Below are 17,799 nucleotides of genomic sequence, written 5' to 3'. Positions count from 1 at the left end.
ACTTTTCCTAAAAAGAGGCTATGGGATTTGCTGTTTTCGTCCATTGGTGTTACAGTCCTAAGATACACTTAACTGTATACCGAGGCAGGTGGAAGCTTCTAGTCTAGAAGCAAGGTCATCACATAGAGAATAAGCGTAAGCACAGATCTAGACTCATCCATTGACTTCTGCGTCAGTAACCCAACCTTCAGCCTCTTTTGAAAATTGGGTACAATATACGTGTTGAATATGGTAGATCAGAAATAATTTTGTTTTTGGAAATGCCTTACTGACTGACAGCATTTGTGTAAACTGTGGCACGTTGCTCACAGTGGCGATCCAGAGCCTGACAGATTGAGCACAGAGGTGGTCGCATGTTGGAAGTATCCGTATGTCCATAGGACTACCAAGAAATGATTATTATCCATTCTCATTCTCCATCCCACACTGGCCATTTGATAAAACGCCCAGAACGCTGAGGCCTGGGTTTGAACCCTCGTGCTTGACTTTTCCAGTATGTTTCCACTTGGATATCGAAACTGAAGAAACGGAACTATTGGTAAACAAATAACGCATTCTGTATGCCAGGCATTGTACCAGGCACTGGAAGCGTGTTGGGCAACGTGTTCCTTTACCCGGCAACTGAATTTTGTGAGTTTATTGCTGTTATTTTTAATTTGGGACATAAACTTCATTCCTGAAGCGGTCTTTAACTGTTATTGTCAGTTTGAGATAGTTTTAACTGTAAGATTTGATAAGTTCTAGATTTATATATTTATACAGACTTAGAGTTTTTCATGTTCTCTTTCTTCCCTACCCACAGAGGGGATCAGGTTCTCTCTGAGGTAGATTTTGAAATCTTACCTTGCTTTTTGTTCTGATTTTGTAGCCCAAAGCCACTTTGAAACTGTACCGTGCGTTACAAACTGAACTGTTTTCCGGGAGCAGGCAGGTATCTTAAGGGCATGAAGCAGGCCAGTGTGAATAACCAGTAGGGCTTAGTAGGCCTGTGTCAAACTGAAAAGTTTATGTCAACCCATAAACATGAAAAAAAATTTTTTTTAACCTGTGACAAACACAGCTAGAGGCCAAAAGTTTCTAACATTCTGAAAACTTAGATGCACACAGATTCTTTAGACCATTGATTATGAAGCAAAAGTGAAACATCAGTTTGCTGGTGACAGTGATTGGTATCAGTTTTAAAAAAAGAAATGCTGAGAACTTTGCTGCGTGAACCCATTTAGTGTTACGTATTTATGCGGGGGTGTGTGTATGTTATTTTGTTTAATCTATTATGGACACCTTTCCTGGTCAAATCATATAGATCTATATGTCATGTTGTTTAACGACTGTGCAGATTTCCATAGTAAGGATGTACTGTCATTTATTTTCCTGTTTCCATATTGATGGATATTAGGGAAAATCTGAAGTACGCTTTGGCGTTGTCTTTACAGATCCTAAGGAGTCTTTTTTCCCTTTTTTCTTCGTTATTTTTAGATATTATAATTTGAATAGAAGCCCAGTAGAAATTAATTTTGAACTTAAAAAGATGATTCTGAGAAAAAGTAGATTCATATCATTTACATTGTCTTTAGGAGGCTTGAATTTAATTATCTTTCTGGTTAAACACATGTGACTGAGCCATTATGAGGGGCATAATTTCTTGGGCATTAATGACTGAAGGGTTCGTATACTATTGTAGAAGTGGGAAGCCATTGAAAGTCTCCATATAATTTCAGAGTATAGTGTATATTTATCAATATTCACATATAAAGAGATTGCTCTGAGTTGGGCATCTCTGGCAACTAAAATTCGTATTATAGGCTTGTTGGTTTTCTTGCCTTAAGAATCACTCATTACTGATTTGTTATAGGAAATAAATATGTGGTGCTTTCTTAAAATGTAATCGTCCTTACAAACTATTATTGAATTATTCAGATGGAACTTAAAGAATTTACTTGTTTGCTGCAGTGTGATTTCATCAGATTTCTTCCTATATTAGGCTCTTTGGTCTAATTCCATTCTGGTTACGAAAGGCGGCAAGAAATTCTTACTGAACATATAGAAAGAGCTTTTCACCCAGAATATAGATTTTTCTCTGATCTTCTAAAAAACTTTTTTATGGAGATACAATGCACATACAGTTAGAATACAATTTCTAATATTGTATCTACCCCACCTAATATGGGATCCAGCCACATCCCAGTGAATGAGGAATTGTTTGTGCAGAGCATTTTTCTAGAGGAGTTATTTTATAACTTTCAATACTTTTTCAAAGTGCTGAGGCACTGGGAAGTGGCATTGGCCATGGTGGTGAGAGATAGTAAATCAGTGACCTGGTATCTTTTTTTTTTTTTTAACGTTTATTTATTTTTGAGACAGAGAGAGACAGAGCATGAACGGGGAAGGGGCAGAGAGAGAGGGAGACACAGAATCGGAAGCAGGCTCCAGGCTCTGAGCCATCAGCCCAGAGCCCGACACGGGGCTCGAACTCACGGACCGCGAGATCGTGACCTGAGCTGAAGTCGGACGCTTAACCGACTGAGCCACCCAGGCGCCCCCTGATATCTTTAATGGTACTGTGTTAGGAGCCAACTTATTCATTGCAGGTGTGGCCATCTTCAAGATGTTCTGGTATTTGTTTTTTGTTTTTTGGGGTTTTTTTTGTTTTTTTTTTAAGAGGAAAAAGTATTGGTAACTGAAGAAGAGAGCTTGGCTAACCTAGGACTGGGTACAATCAAACCAGTACAATGACGTTCTCTGTTCTTTATATATAAAGCAGCTGGGCCGGTCCCAGGACTCCACTCTGGAGTAGGCCCAACTTTGGGGAAGGTCTTATTTGCTCTCTTTAACAGTCCCAGAAGCACAGAAAACCCCACCTGCATTTCCATAACAGAGAAATGAGTGATACCATAGTTTTTAAAAATAACATCAAATTAATTCTGGATAGCGAAAAAATATTTTAAGAAATGAACATTTAGAAATGTGTTACAAAAGGTATAAACAAATATATTTATTTGGAAATGTAAATTCATTGGATCTCAAAAACTTTAATTCCTTTATTTATTTACCTTAGTTTATTCACTGAGCATGAATTTATGGCCTTTGTCACACATAGCTCCTCCTTTACTGTCCCCAAATAAATGATTGCGTTTGGGATTGATACAGCTACTATTATTGATTCCTCGTTTAACCACTGTAAAGTCTTTATTGTTTCTGGTTAGTTTGTTTAGACTTGAGTGATTTTTTTATAGGCTAAAATGCTATGTATAATTTATTGTTCCCTCCTCGTTTTTTCTAAGAAGTAGATTATCAACTAAATTTTTTTCCCATTTAGTGATGTGATCTGCAAGGTCAACACTTTTGTTTTTCAATGGGTAGTATGTATATTACAGTAATAGTGATAACGTATAAAAGTCCAATTCTGAACATTGTTAGAGCAATTAAATATAAAAGTATGATGAATTTTGGTTTTCCTTTGTTCATTTATTAAGGCAAATATATCTGCCCCCATATATAATAAATAAAATAATGGAAATAAAGTCATATGCGAAATTCGCATTCTTTAAAAAAAGAAAGCCTTTATAGAATTTAAATAAGTAAAACCCAGAAAATGGCATTTAGTAATACTTTAGAATGTGATTGAAATGAAAAGCGCCTAGAGTCATATTTTTACTTTAAAAATTTCAAGATTTATATTAAAAGAATCATTGTCTTCTTTCAGATAAATTTGCGCCTCATCTTGGTAAGCGGGAAAACAAAAGAGTTCCTGTTTTCTCCTAATGATTCTGCTTCTGACATCGCGAAGCATGTGTATGACAATTGGCCAATGGGTGAGTGGTGTTTTTCTCTTGAGAATGAATAATGTTAATTCTTGATACCCTACCTTGTTTCACAAACATTTTGAAAAAGTTAGAAAGATCTAAAAGAAGGACAAATAATTGGGGGTATCAGGCTTCAGCGTTAAAGGGGAAGGAACACTGTGTTCATCCTTAGGTTTTGCTCTCCTGCTACCTCATTGCAAAATGGGGAAGGAGCCAGTTTGCAAAACCCCTGTTTTTGCCTCAGAACCATTTTAATGTAAATGAAAATTTGTTTTTAAAAGGAAAACACAACATAGCTAACACGTGTGCACACTTTCATATCAGTAAATCTATTTATACCAGAATACAAAGTAAGAGGAAAGAGAAACAAGGTTTTAAAAAAATTATAATGCATTCTCACTGTTCTATCCTATATGTAACCAGCTTAACATTGAGTTTAACACAGTTTCTAATTCATGTCACTTCATGTGTCCTCTGAGCTACAAGGGGCAAGAAGGTATAAAATCCATTTATGCATTGCATTTTCAAGCCAGTATCCATGACAAAACAAAATTTGAGAGAGGGGAGGATGGTATTCCTTTCTTCTCTGATTCTTTTCCATGTAATAAGACTTTGTCTTGCCATCCTAAAGTGAGTCGTGAGCTTGTGTTTTTCCTTTGAACTTTGCCTCCGTCATCTCGATCCTTTTTAGGGCATGTGTTATAGTGATACGAAGGTTTCAGCTGATTTCACTTAATTTTACTAGTGAAAACGATTTGGACTTTTAAAGGACAAGACTCATTTCAACAAAGAACGCAGTGTATTCAAAATGAATCCATCAGATCAGTATTTCTGAACTTTAAATAATATATGGAACTCCTTTAGAGAGAAGAAAATTCCTGTAGATTCCCTAGTGCGGATTCCAATTATTTTTGTTAGAGTGTTTGTTTTTTTTTTTTAAAGATAGAAACATAAAACCCAGTTAAGATGCTTTATCCTTATTAACTCATATACAACCACAAGCACAAGTATAACTCAAAAACCAATAATGTTCAAATTAACAACATTAATGTGCCAGGTGATGTATATTTGCTAAAACCAACTCCCTGCTTGCACCACAAGTAAAGGACCGTTGAGCTTGGCTTGCCTTAGCTACTGTGTGCTGTATGAGGACCCAGTTATCTGCAGGTTCACCACAAAAGCTTCCTTCACACAGTGTGCCCAATTGTCACTTAGCAAGAATGCATTGTTTACGTATTGAGCCAATCTCCGTTCTTTTCTTATGAGCCTCTTGACAATTAAAGAGGTACTGCTTGGTGCCAGTACGATCATAAAGTGCATATGTGGGCAATAAATCCCAAGGCAGTACAAGGTGATTATTTGAACGATGTGGATAATCTCTTCCAGATTATCATTAAAATGAAAGCATGATTTAAAAATTCTTGAGGAGGACTTTTAGACGCTAGGCGCACGGCTGTGTTGTTCATGAACTCAGGATTCATAGACCTGCACTTGAGAAACACTGGTTTAGACAAATACTTTCAAATGACTGGATCTTTTTTCCATTGGTAACCAAGGGAATGGTTACTTCTAAGGGTAACCGCTAAAGGTTAGAGGTAAGAAGGACTTTCCGAAAAGCGGAAGAAGATTAAACTTGGGGCTCTAAGAATATTAGATTTCCTTCATATCTTCCTGCCAGGCAGGACAGATAACTATAGTAGGAAAAGCATTTAAAATTTGTTTTTCTTTCAATGTTTATTTATTTTTGAGAGAGAGAGACACACACAGCATGAGCAGGGGAGGGCAGAGAGTGAGGGAGACACAGAATCTCAAGCAGGCTCCAGGCTCTGAGCTGTCCACGTAGAGGGTGACATGGGGCGCAAACTCATGAATCATGAGATCATGACCTAAGCCAAAGTTGGACGCTTGACTGAGCCACCCAGGTGCCCTGGAGAAGTATTTTTAAATACCTGTCTAATAGTGATGTTTTACTAAATATGATATAGAAGATTACTTCTGTGATTTGGGGAGGAGAGGGTAAAGGTCAGTTTGGACATCGATGGTATTGTAGAAAATGTTACACAAGACAAAAAAGGGCAGTCCCTCTTAAACAGTAATTTGTGGAGGGCAGCATTGTAACTTGTGGCAAAAAAAAAAAAAATAGCTTTACCATCATAATTGTCAGACTTAGATATTAAAATTGCTTTTAATTCCTTAAAAATCCTGACAGAGTAAACAAAGACAGGACTCAAGTGCAGGTGTTTGCCATAAATGGTGTCCCAAATGAATGAACCGCCATCTACGAGCACTGAAATCGTATCAATCTTACGTTACTTATTTTCACATACAAATTTTTGAGCCCAGCCTTTCCTAAGTTTACCACTTCTGCTCTGCAGTTTTAGACAATGCAGGGAATAGGAATCAGTCGTTTTTATTTTATATAAAATATTTAAATTAAAAACCTAGCTCTACATTTTATCTCCATACACTAAAGGTCAGCACATGTAAATATTTGCTAATATGAAATATTAGTGCTAATAATGAAAGTGTAGTAAACATTAAATGAGTAGAAAAGAAAAACGCTTGGTGCGGTGTATTTTTGGCAACAGTTAGTTGTCCTTGGTCTGCTCTGCCAGTTTAGCGGAATATTGCTAATAGGCGGAGTAATCAGACACCTAGCTCTTACCGGGTTGGGGTGCAAAACAGTAGCCACTAAATACATGTTACTAGTTGCTGAAATTCCTCCTTAAAGCATTGTTCTTCTATAGGTGTTGCTAAATTTTAGATCCTCTGAGAGGGGAGGGTAGATAGCATATTAAACCCATGAAGTGCATGGAAATCACAACAGTCTCTAAAATAATGAAGTGTGTAGCTTTAAGTTTCTGCATCTCAAAACAATAGTTTAAATATTTTTAGAATTTTTTTTTCCAGTGAATTAGACCCTGTCATTTGTCTTTATTTATATGGACACTTCCATCTTGACCAGAAATAGTCTCTTAAACAGTAATTTGGGGTGTGGTGAATTCAGAGTAGTCCATACTAAAATGGTAAAGGCTTAGTTGATCTTTCTTTTAGAAGAAGAGGGACCTGAGAGCACTAGGACCAGAAGGCAACAGAGGCACCTAAGGGCGGGTGGGGGGGTGGGGGGACGGACCAGGAGAAAAGGTACCGGGAGCTGGGGGAGAAATGACTCCAGGTCATGTCTCCTCTCCCATTTCTGTTGTGCTGAGTCAGTGGGGGGCACGCTTTTATCAAGTTCATATTCATCGTTTTGAACACTCAGAAGGAAAGTGCTCTACTTACCTCTTTTCTGTCACTTCTCTTTAGGATATTTTAAACTCATCCTTGTGTTGATAGTTACCTCCTGGTAATAGGAGCTTCTGTAGGAAACGAACACATCATACTAGAATTCTTGAGAAAGATGATAATAGAATTCTCCAACCTTTGTCACCGTAGGAACTTAAATGATTACATCGACCAGCTAGTAAAATTACTAACCCTGGACCCTGTCCGGTACCAGTCCTTATTAAATCATTATTTTAACAGAGTAGTATTCCATATTTCACTATAACATACGTTATACACAAAGTGAAATATTCTGTTACCCTTCCAGTTTGTCTTTTGATTTCCTTTATATACTTCCTTAGCTTTCATATTTGTGTAGTATCTTCTAATGTATGTTATTTTTCGAGTTTCGTCTGAGTATTTGGGCAAAGTGAACTAAAAGTTGTGTCTTCTATAATGTTTATCATTTGGCTTCAGAAGACAATGTAATAAATCAACATCCAGAAGTAAACATCGTTAATTTTTTTTGTTACTTTAAAATTTTTTGTTCTCCAGCCTTATTGAGGTATAATGTTTTTGTTATTCTCTATATGGGTATATTAAAATCTTTGTTAAGTTGTTTCCAGCTTCAGATACATAATTTAACAGGTACGGATATCGGAACATTGTAATATTCTTTGTTAATTACTGGTAATAGCAATTAATTTTCAAATGACATTTCACTTTACCTAGGATTAGATTTTTTTCCCCATCTTGTTTTAAGTTTTAACCTTCAGGACTATATTTTGTTCTTAAGCAAACACTAGTCTTTCTGTAGCTCTTATTAATGAGAAGCACTACCAAGAACCAGGCCTGCAGTGATTGACTGTTGTGAGTGGTGACTGTTTCCATCATTGGGAGGCTCCAGGTGTCTTCTTTGATGTGTTCTCTATCCGATTTGCATCTGAATGTTTTGAACAATGAAATAATACCTTAACTCTGTCTTTAAACACACCTAACAGTTCACTCCTTCTTTTCAGACTGGGAGGAAGAGCAGGTCAGCAGTCCAAATATTCTACGACTTATTTATCAAGGACGATTTCTACATGGAAATGTCACATTAGGAGGTAATAATCACCTTTGTAATGGGATTTAATGTTTACTTCAGGCAGCATTATTCATTTGTCTGTTTAAATGCCTTGTCTCGGGGCACCTGGGCGGCTGCCTTTGGCTCAGGTCATGATCTCACAGTCTGTCGGTTCAAGACCTCCCTCGTGCTCTGTGCTGACAGCTCAGAGCCTGGAGCCTGGTTTGGATTATGTGTCTTCCTCTCTTTCTGCCCCTCCGCCGCTCGTGCTCTGTCTCTCTCTGTCTCTTAAAAATGAATAAATGTTAAAAAACATTTTTTAGGGGCACCTGGGTGGCTCAGTCGGTTAAGCGGCCGACTTCGGCTCAGGTCACGATCTCGCAGTCCGTGAGTTTGAGCCCCGCGTCGGGCTCTGTGCTGACAGCTCAGAGCCTGGAGCCTGTTTCAGATTCTGTGTCTCCCTCTCTCTGACCCTCCCCCGTTCATGCTCTGTCTCTCCCTGTCTCAAAAATAAATAAAACGTTAAAAAAAAAATTTTTTTTAATTTAAAAAAAAACATTTTTTAAATGCTATTGTCTGATTTTACAAAAAAATTATAATTTCAAACTCATAAATTCTGCCTATTCTTTACATTTTGCATTCTCATAAATTTAAGTTTAGCACTGTGATAAGTATTTACTCCCTTATGAAATAAACTCTCATTAGAAGTAGTCTATACCTATTATTTTGTGAATTTAATTTTATTGTACTTTTTAGATAATATAAATCAGATGTAATATTTTTAAGTTAAAGCCAGACACACAAAGTAGGAAAAATTTATGATAATTTGTTTTCAGTTTGACTCTAACTGATACAGTTGCCCGTCGTGCAAGAATGAAGGTAAAGGAGTAACATCAGGGAGACAGTGTAGTACGGGGATTAAAAGCAGATTTAGAACCAGATGGTCTAAGCTGTATCCTAGCGCCACCACTTCCCTCTGTGTACCCTTGGGGTAGCTACCTCACTTTTCTCATCGATAAAATGGGCTAACAACAGTGCCGACCTCCTAGGTTGGGAGGGTCAGATTAGTCTCTGTCTTCAAAGCACTTAGAACAGTGCTTGGCACACAGTAAACACTTCTTTGGTACTACTGCTCTTTACATGTGATTGGAGAAATGTAGCTCAATAGTGCCTCCTAATGGGGTACATTCTCTACCACCAGCAGGGTTTGTAAGTGTATTCTGATAATTAGAGATTGGTAGGCAAATGAGGTGATCTACTTTTATACTTTTGTTTAAATATAGTATGACTTTTTTCTCTAAACCTAACAGTGAAATGTTTACTGTGTTTCCTTAAAGGTAGGCTATTTTCATTCGTTCCTTCAGCATGTATTTATTCCTTACATGCTACACGGAGATAGTGGGTCGAACAAGATAGAATCCTCAGGGTGCATTAGTATCGCGTAGTAGAAACGGATAAAACCCACTCAGCGTAGGGGGTGATAAGGGCTGGCGGAGATGGATGCAAATGATTTATGATGACAGTATCAGGCAGGTGGAACATTTCAGGACAGCATTTCACTCATGACCAGGTTTCAGTGGCAGTGTTAGATAACTAGTCTAAAAAGTGCTGCTGTCTACCGAGCTACTTTCAAAATGTAGCTTTTAAAAATGTTTTCAAAATAGTAAAAAATAGAAGTACCATATGTTCCAGCAACTTCACTTCTGTGTTTTTACCTGAAGAAAATGAAAACCCTGACTCCAAAAAGATAGCCGCACCATGTTCGTTGCAGCATCATTTACATAGTCAAGATGTAGAAGCAACCTGTGTTTGTCAATGACACGCATTTCTGAAGAAAATGGGGGAGACACACACACACACACACACACACACACACACACACACACACAGGAATATTAGCCAGCCATAAAAAAGAATGAAGTCTTGCCATTTACAACATGGAAATAAGTGAAATAAGTCAGAGAAAGACAAACACCACATGCTCTTTGATATGAGGATGATCGATAAATACAGAAATGAACAAACCGAGCTCACAGAACAGATTTGTGGTTGCCAGAGGGGGCAGGTAGGAGAAATCAGTGAACTGTGTATGTGTGTGTGTGTGTGTGTGTGTGTGTGTCTTAGCTGAAATAAATTGAAGAATGAATGAGTGATATAAACTAAACATTAAAATAAAATAAGTTATTAGAGGATATTGATCTCTCGGCAAGTCCATTCATCTCCAGATAGCTGACCCCCCAATCTTTTTTTTTTTTGCCTGTAGATGGTTCTTTTCCAAGTATATATTACACATTTGAAACAAATAAGTAAAACTAAATAAATAAAATACAGGTTTTGTTGTTGTTGTTGTTGTTCTTTTTCTAGATCTTTCACAAAGTTGCATGGACCAACTCCTTCATGAAGGATAGGCTATCTTTAGTCTTTACTTGACTGTCTCTGCTGCACATAAGCTCTTGTGATGTTGATTGAATTTAATATCTTAACTGCATGGATGAATCTTGAGACTCTGTTTCCGTTTGAGTATTGACGTATGTGAGAAATTTCCCTTACGTCTTTCATTATCTTTTTGTTGTGGCCCCAAAGTTTCAACTTTGTATTAAAGGAAGATCATGGGATTTGTGTTAAAATCAAACTCCTGATTCATTCCCATTAAAGTATAAAATTTTACTAGTACTTCTTTGGAATTTGTGTTTGTATAATTAACAGATTGACTTGTTGTTACTATTTTCCTTCTGTATTGCTGTCAATATTTTCAAAAACAAAATAAATGACTTCTGGTCTTAGTGATTTAGACAAATAACATGGAAGCATAAGCCAGACCTTTCAAGTTGATCAGTATACCTGGGTGTTTGATAAAGGTTGAATAATAACATTCAAGTGGTCGTGTTTTGGTCACAATTTTTCTTTTTAGTCTCCGTGTGTTCTCGAGTGTGGATAATGAAGGAGACGGTACACAGGGCCGTAGTAACTGTCTTCCGATGTTTGAATGGCTTGTGTGGAGAAGGGCGTAGGCTAGGTTTGCATGGCTTGAGACTTGCTCTGGTTTAACCTCTGAATTAGACTTAGGACCAACAGCTGGAAATCAAGTGGACAGATTATTCAGTACAAAATCATGTGAACATGTCAGGCTGCCTAAAGAAGGGATGTGTCACTAAGGGAAAAGGGTGAAATCCTTGTTATTGGTTCCGTACAAATAGTAGGTACAGCCATGGGGGGGGGTTCAGGCACTTTGTGGGTGGTTAAACCAGGAGACTTGGTGCTTCTAGTAATTCTTTTGTTACCAAGTTTCCTTAAAACATAGCCCTGAATGTCCTTTTTTGAGATACAACCTTTTAGTTGCATAGAATTTCAGTCTTCCAAAGAAATGGTGTGATAACTGTCTTATTAAGGATAAAGAAGGATAAAAGAAAATAGGATCAGCTACAAGTTTGACATCCAGTACATTCCAGATCATTGTTTCCCAAAATGTGCTGGAGACTCTGGCATAAGAATCAGCTGGAATACTTATTTTGAAAAATGCAGATTTCTGCATGCTCGCTAGTTGGAGGAAGGCTCTCTCTCTCTCTCTCGCAGTCTCTTTCCCTCCCTCCCTCTCTTTCTCTCTCTCTCCCTCTCTTTTTCTCCTCCCCCTCCCCATCTCCCAGTCTACAACTGGAATAATTGAATTCCTGGGTGACTTTTATGTAAGGTTGAAAACTGTTGTGGATATTGTACGGTGTCACAGAAGAAAGCAGAGGCATCTGCAGAGAAGGAAAGACAAAGCCTCTTAAATTCTTGTATCCCTCTTCCCTCTACCTTCTTTGATACTGTTAACATCGATATCTACTATTTCTAGTTAAAATTCAAATGCAGAAGAAAAATAATAATCCCCATCAAATGTGTGGCTTCAGATGGTGAACCTTTACCCAGCAGCTTCCCAGGCCTGTCCCGCGTCTCCATTCACTTACCTGTTTTCTGAGATTCGTTGCCTTCTCAAACTGATGATGACCAGAACAGGGTGGTGTTTACCGCCTGCTTTCTTTGTTCTGAGCCCCGTAAGCACTTTCCTTGGATTACTTCATTTAATCGATACAGCTGGAAGGGGCAGGTGATGGAATTGCCATCTCCAATTTGGGCACGGGAAACTGAGGCCTGGGAGCAGGTGACTGACTGACTTGCCCGTGACTCGTCTCCCGTTGGCAAGTAGCAGAGATGCGATTTTCAACCCAGATCTGGCTTACTAGATAGAGTCCAGAAATGGAAGGGGAGTGATATGCAGCTTTAAGTGCAGTCAGGTTTTCCCAGTACACTTAATGAGACTTTTTATAATAGCAAATCTTATTTGCATTTTATTGTTAAATCAAACCTAGGGGATTCTCCGGAAAAGTCCCTCCTCTTCTTTCATCGTAGTGTGTATTTATGAGCCATCCTACTTCACTTGAACTTGAGAAGTCAAGAGAGTAGACCAAATAATGGCTGACCAACTTTAAGTAAGATGGAAACTCACCTTGGTTACGTTAAATATTAATAGCATTGAAGGTATTTGGTACTGTTCTTTAAATCTGCATGTTAACCATCATCCTATAGAGCAGGATTTCAGAAGCAGGTAACGGGAAGGCCACACTTGCCTGATTATAAAGCTGCCTTAAGTTTGTAGTCAGTGAAGAGAACGTAGTTCTGGATGCCAGACCTGAAACATCCCGCCTGTGGCAATAACTTCCTAAGTTGTTTTATACTGGTTGCTTCTAATTTTATATACAGAATAACAAAGACATTCACCATGAAACTCAATGTTTGTATTTGCTTAAGTGGTTCGTGGACATATGGGTGTGTGTTACATTATTCTACGTCTCAAACTTTTCATAATAAAACCGTTCTATTAGGAATGAGAAAAACCTTTTAAATTAAGACTTAATTAGAAAACAGCGATTATTAAGAATACCAAGACAGCAGTTCTCTTAAAGTAACCTTCGAGAGAAAATTGTTTTCTAACTGAATTCTACAGGGTTGAGAATAAATATTTAAAATTAAATTTGTTGTTTCTTCTATTTCGACACCATGGTGGTATGTTCAAGGCAGTAATTTTCTTAAGTGACTGCATATTTCATAGATAATTAGATTTAGAAACAAGTCTCCCTTAATCTAAACTTTTCCCTAATCTAGAAAAGGTAGTCTCGAAAAATTTTTTTAGTTTCTTTTCTCCTCTTGTCCCCTTTCTTTTTTTTTAAACAGTTTTTTTTTTTTCAACGTTTATTTTATTTTTGGGACAGAGAGAGACAGAGCATGAACGGGGGAGGGGCAGAGAGAGAGGAAGACACAGAATCGGAAACAGGCTCCAGGCTCTGAGCCATCAGCCCAGAGCCCGACGCGGGGCTCGAACTCACGGACCGCGAGATCGTGACCTGGCTGAAGTCGGACGCTTAACCGACTGCGCCACCCAGGCGCCCCTCTTGTCCCCTTTCTTAAGCATTACGGATATCTGTGTCAGACTAATGGCCATAGCTGGGCAGAATAATTTCTGAATTGTTTCTGAGATTATTGACCTAATCTCATTTTGTAAGACGTGCTCTAACTGTTTAGAAGTTCAGTCTGCTGAGGAAGTCCTGCAGAAAGCAATCGATTCTTTAAGTGGTTTCAGTTCCGACTGGTGATTTCAGTCAGTCAGTATGTATGTCACAAACTACCTTCTGCTTTTCCCATAGCATTAAAACTTCCTTTTGGCAAAACAACGGTGATGCATTTGGTGGCCAGAGAGACATTGCCAGAGCCAAACTCTCAAGGTAAGCCGGGTACCGCAGAGGTTGTTACTCACTTGAGCCGCGGAGACAGGCACTCGAAATGGTTCTTGGTTTTTTTCTGAACCTTCTGAGGGAAAGGAAGTTTTCATTGTTTATGGACAGAGCTTGTTAAGCAAATAACCAGACATCCTGGAAACAGGCTATAATGAAGACAGGCTATAATTATAATTACAGCTTTTTAATTAAAAAAAAATTGCAGACATTAAAAACAAATTCTTACTATGTTTGGATGCCACCCCTCCTCCCCAACCCCTGATTTGAGCACTTTTGTAAGCAAGGCTTTTCTGCATTTTCTCTAGGTCAGAGGAATCGCGAAAAGACTGGAGAGAGTAATTGTTGCGTAATCCTGTAACCACCGTGTGCTGCGTGTGCTGTCATGTGGTCTGTGTCTTTCTCGCTGCTGGGACAGAAGAGACCCGACATTGCTTCGGAAACCCTTAGGAAGAGTCTGCCTGTAAATCCATGGACCTGAATGATTCCATGAACACTGTCATCTTTCCTCATCAAAGTAAAAAGAACCAAGAACATTTTTTCACCATGCGTTTTTATTTCTAGTTTCTTCGTTTCTGTTGAGCAGTTTTAAAATCTATTGGTTTTTGGATGCTGTCAATCTCTAGGCGCACAGTTCGCAAGTTACCTTCCTAGCGGAAACCATTTTGCCGCCACAGAAATTTTCATCACCAGAACTAACAAATCAAGTGTTCCGAATACAGTTTGCACTCAAAAAGATTGACATTATTTTCTTCATCAGCAGATTTTACAACATGGTTTATGGTACCTTAAAAGTGCTCGGAAACACAATTCCGCACTGGAAAACACTCAGCAATTAATGAAGTTAATTAGTGGGCCCACTGGAGAGGGGAAAATGGAATAGAAATGGAAACGTGGGGGCAATTCCATCAAAGTCAGCCACGGTGGCTGCACTGGCACAGAGCGCGAAACTGAGCGTGACTATTTTCATGGCAACAAATGGAAAAACAAAACGTGCCTGTTGTTTAAAGCACTCGGCGGAGGGCTGACGAAACGAATTGCTTTTCCTTTCACACCTGCACTCCTCAGTCCCGCGGTCACTGAGTGCTTGTCCACACAGCACAAAAGGGGTGCGAGTGCGCTTCCTAGCCTTAACGTGGGAGGGTCAGTTCCATTCTCGTAGACGTTCATTGCCGCACAGAGATAATAGAAAACCTCATTTACTTATCAATTTTATGTATTTGAAGATCAGCAAATTGGATTTTTCCAAAATTGCTCGTCTGTAACCGTCCAGTGTCACACTCACTCATTGGGGTTCAAATGAATTCTTAAAATTGAAATAATTCTCCATAGTAACCAATTTTGTTTCTTTATGTAGTTTGCATTTGGTATTAGTGCTTGCAATTGTATTAAAATCAAAAGCTGATTTTTAAGGCGTACTACGTGATTAAGGATGACGTTCTTTTGTTTTGTACCAATCATTTAAAAATTGATAATGCTAAAACCAATTTGCACAGCACTAAAGCATGAGCTAGTTTCATCTAAACCTGTAAAAATATAAAAGATTTTATATTTTTTCACTGGGAAGAAATTCTTCCTGGATGAAATTACAAATATGTGTAGAATATATTTAATAAAAAACTTATAAAATACCTAACTATAGAACTTAAATATAGATTGGCGTGTAGTATATAGAACAATATTCCATATAAATAACTTTAGCCTTTATGAGAACGAAGTTGCAGGCTGACATTGTGTTCTGTACTTTAAGTGTCCATGGCCCTTAAGAAAACATTAAGTGTGAATGGTTTCAAATGGTCAGCTTTGTCTAAAGGTAATCAGGTTATTTTACTCATTGTCAGTGCTTTGATGAAAAGGCTTTATATGCAGTAGATCTACGAAAATATTGTTCATACTGATCAGAATTAAATTTGTATAGAGCAGAGTTTTAAAATGAATGTAAATAGCACTAAACATTTTCTTTCTGCAACCTGTACTTAGAGATTCTTTCTGTCAACTAAAAATAAAATATCGTAGTGCATTTATTTCAGTGGTAATTTTAAAGGTCTTGATTAAGTTGATTGTTGTTTAAGCACCGTCTCATCCATGTTAAAATTGTGTTCTACTTTTATTTCCGAGTCTTTAAAAATTTTGTGTAATATTCCATTGTTAGTTTCAGGAGTATTCACAGTGCATCTTTGATATTTAACCTGGTTAATTTGTGCACAGAGCAACAATGGGTAGAATTATGCAGTCTCTGTTATCACTAAAATGTTGTATTCGGATGTTAAATATTTATATGCTTTGTTGACTAGCTCAAATGTGAATTCCGTTAGTGTTTGACTAAAGAAGAATCTGGTAGTTACTAAATGGGGCAATTAAGCCATTTATGGCTCTGTTCTTTTGTAAAGCAAACTACTGGTGATTATTTTTAATACCTGTTTTAATTCTAATTGCTCTTCTGTTTTTCCAAAGTTAAAGACTATCAGTTCATTATGATTGAATTTGTATGATGGTTTAAAAACTATTCTCTATTGGTTTTCAATATATTTTTCTGTGTGTTCTCCTGTTATAAATTTCCCTTCTACAAGACCTCAATTTAAAGTTTGCAAAATGGATAAACTGGTTCATTAGTAGAGAAAGAATTGTGTCACTTAATTCCTAATAACATTGTTGTGCAAAATGAAAAAAAAAAAAAATAGCAGTAAAATTATATACTGAAAACACCAAAAATTTAGATGCCTTAATAGTATATACACGAAAATACTCACCTATCCCTCTTAAAATAGTTCCTTGGACTGCCTGATGATTACAATATGATTTATCATATCCAAGGCTACTATTGAAGATCCCTCTGCCAAAAATAACAGCTCACTTACCGAAAGGTAAAGGCTGCATAGATCTGGTAATGTAAATAAAGCCTGAATTATGGGCCTGTGACCCTGCCCAGTGCTTGGTATCTAACTCACCTCTTTTACCTAAATTATCCTAGACTCTGTTAAGTGTTCTGGACAAGGCGAAGCTTTTCTTCTTTATTAAAACCTCAGCATGTCTCCTTGATCTGAATTATTTGCTTTCTCTTCGAGATAGGTTGTATCTTCTCCTATCATGAAAAATATAGTATCTAACATCGTCAGTCACATTAAATGAGGTTTTCTCATAACAAACATTTATCCTTAGTTTGATGTCATCTTGACCAATGTTGCAGAAATTTCTGTTAGCTGATTGTGGTAAACAATGTTTAATGTGAAAAGAAATTAAAACTTTCTTCATCTGTTGTAGAATATTTCCTTCTTTTAAATGGCTTCTGCTTGTAATTTTGGTGCGTTTTCCTATTTTTCACTGCTTTTCTCTTTTTCTTCCCTTCGATTTATTTCCTTACGTCCTGCAGTAAAATCGCACTGCACCGGCCTTTACCAAAATCAAAGAGAAGTGACTCCTCAAACTTCGGCATGCCCTCACGCCATCCTTATTGGTAACTGTCACAGGCAAGCCTTCGGGTTTTTTCCCGTAACGGCTTTGTAGTAGCCAGACAGCAGACAGGTGAGAGGAGGGCTTGAGGGGGGCGGACAACCTCTCTGCAACCGCGGGCACCCCAGCCTGGTGGAGTGGGCGTCTTGGCCAAGGCAGCCGGTGGCCACTGCGGCCCCCTCGGCTTCTCCCCCCACCCCCCGCCACCTAGTGCGCTTTCTTCCCAAGACCACAAGGCACGCGAAGCTCTTTTAGGGACTCGGCAAGAGGGGCGTGGCTCCTGGAAGAGTTCATGGGCAAAATTAAGTGAGAAACCCGTAATCCTTGGGGAGTAGAGTGTAAACCAGCACTAGAATATGAAAACATTTTCCTTACTGTTTGGTGGTCTTTGACAAGGCTCTCAAATGTTTGTCCTTGAATACTATTTTGTTGTTGTGGTTCTGCCTCT

General features: G+C 38.0%; 1 protein-coding gene across 1 annotated transcript in view; it reads left to right on the top strand.

Annotated features, from left to right (window-relative positions):
- Positions 1-17,161, top strand: part of UBL3 (ubiquitin like 3) — a 69,356-nt gene extending 52,195 nt beyond the window's left edge. The window contains exons 2-5 of the mRNA XM_040448123.1: positions 3,704-3,812; positions 8,087-8,173; positions 13,815-13,892; positions 14,210-17,161. Of these exons, the coding sequence (XP_040304057.1) occupies positions 3,704-3,812; positions 8,087-8,173; positions 13,815-13,892; positions 14,210-14,262 (327 nt within the window). The 3' untranslated portion in view covers positions 14,263-17,161. The remainder of the gene's footprint in view (positions 1-3,703; positions 3,813-8,086; positions 8,174-13,814; positions 13,893-14,209) is intronic.
- Positions 17,162-17,799: the final 638 nt, after the last annotated feature.

This window comes from Herpailurus yagouaroundi, unplaced genomic scaffold, assembly GCF_014898765.1.
Source record: "Herpailurus yagouaroundi ecotype Mexico unplaced genomic scaffold, PumYag 197, whole genome shotgun sequence".
NCBI classification, from domain to species: domain Eukaryota; kingdom Metazoa; phylum Chordata; class Mammalia; order Carnivora; family Felidae; genus Herpailurus; species Herpailurus yagouaroundi.
This window is presented reverse-complemented; position numbering and strand designations above follow the sequence as displayed.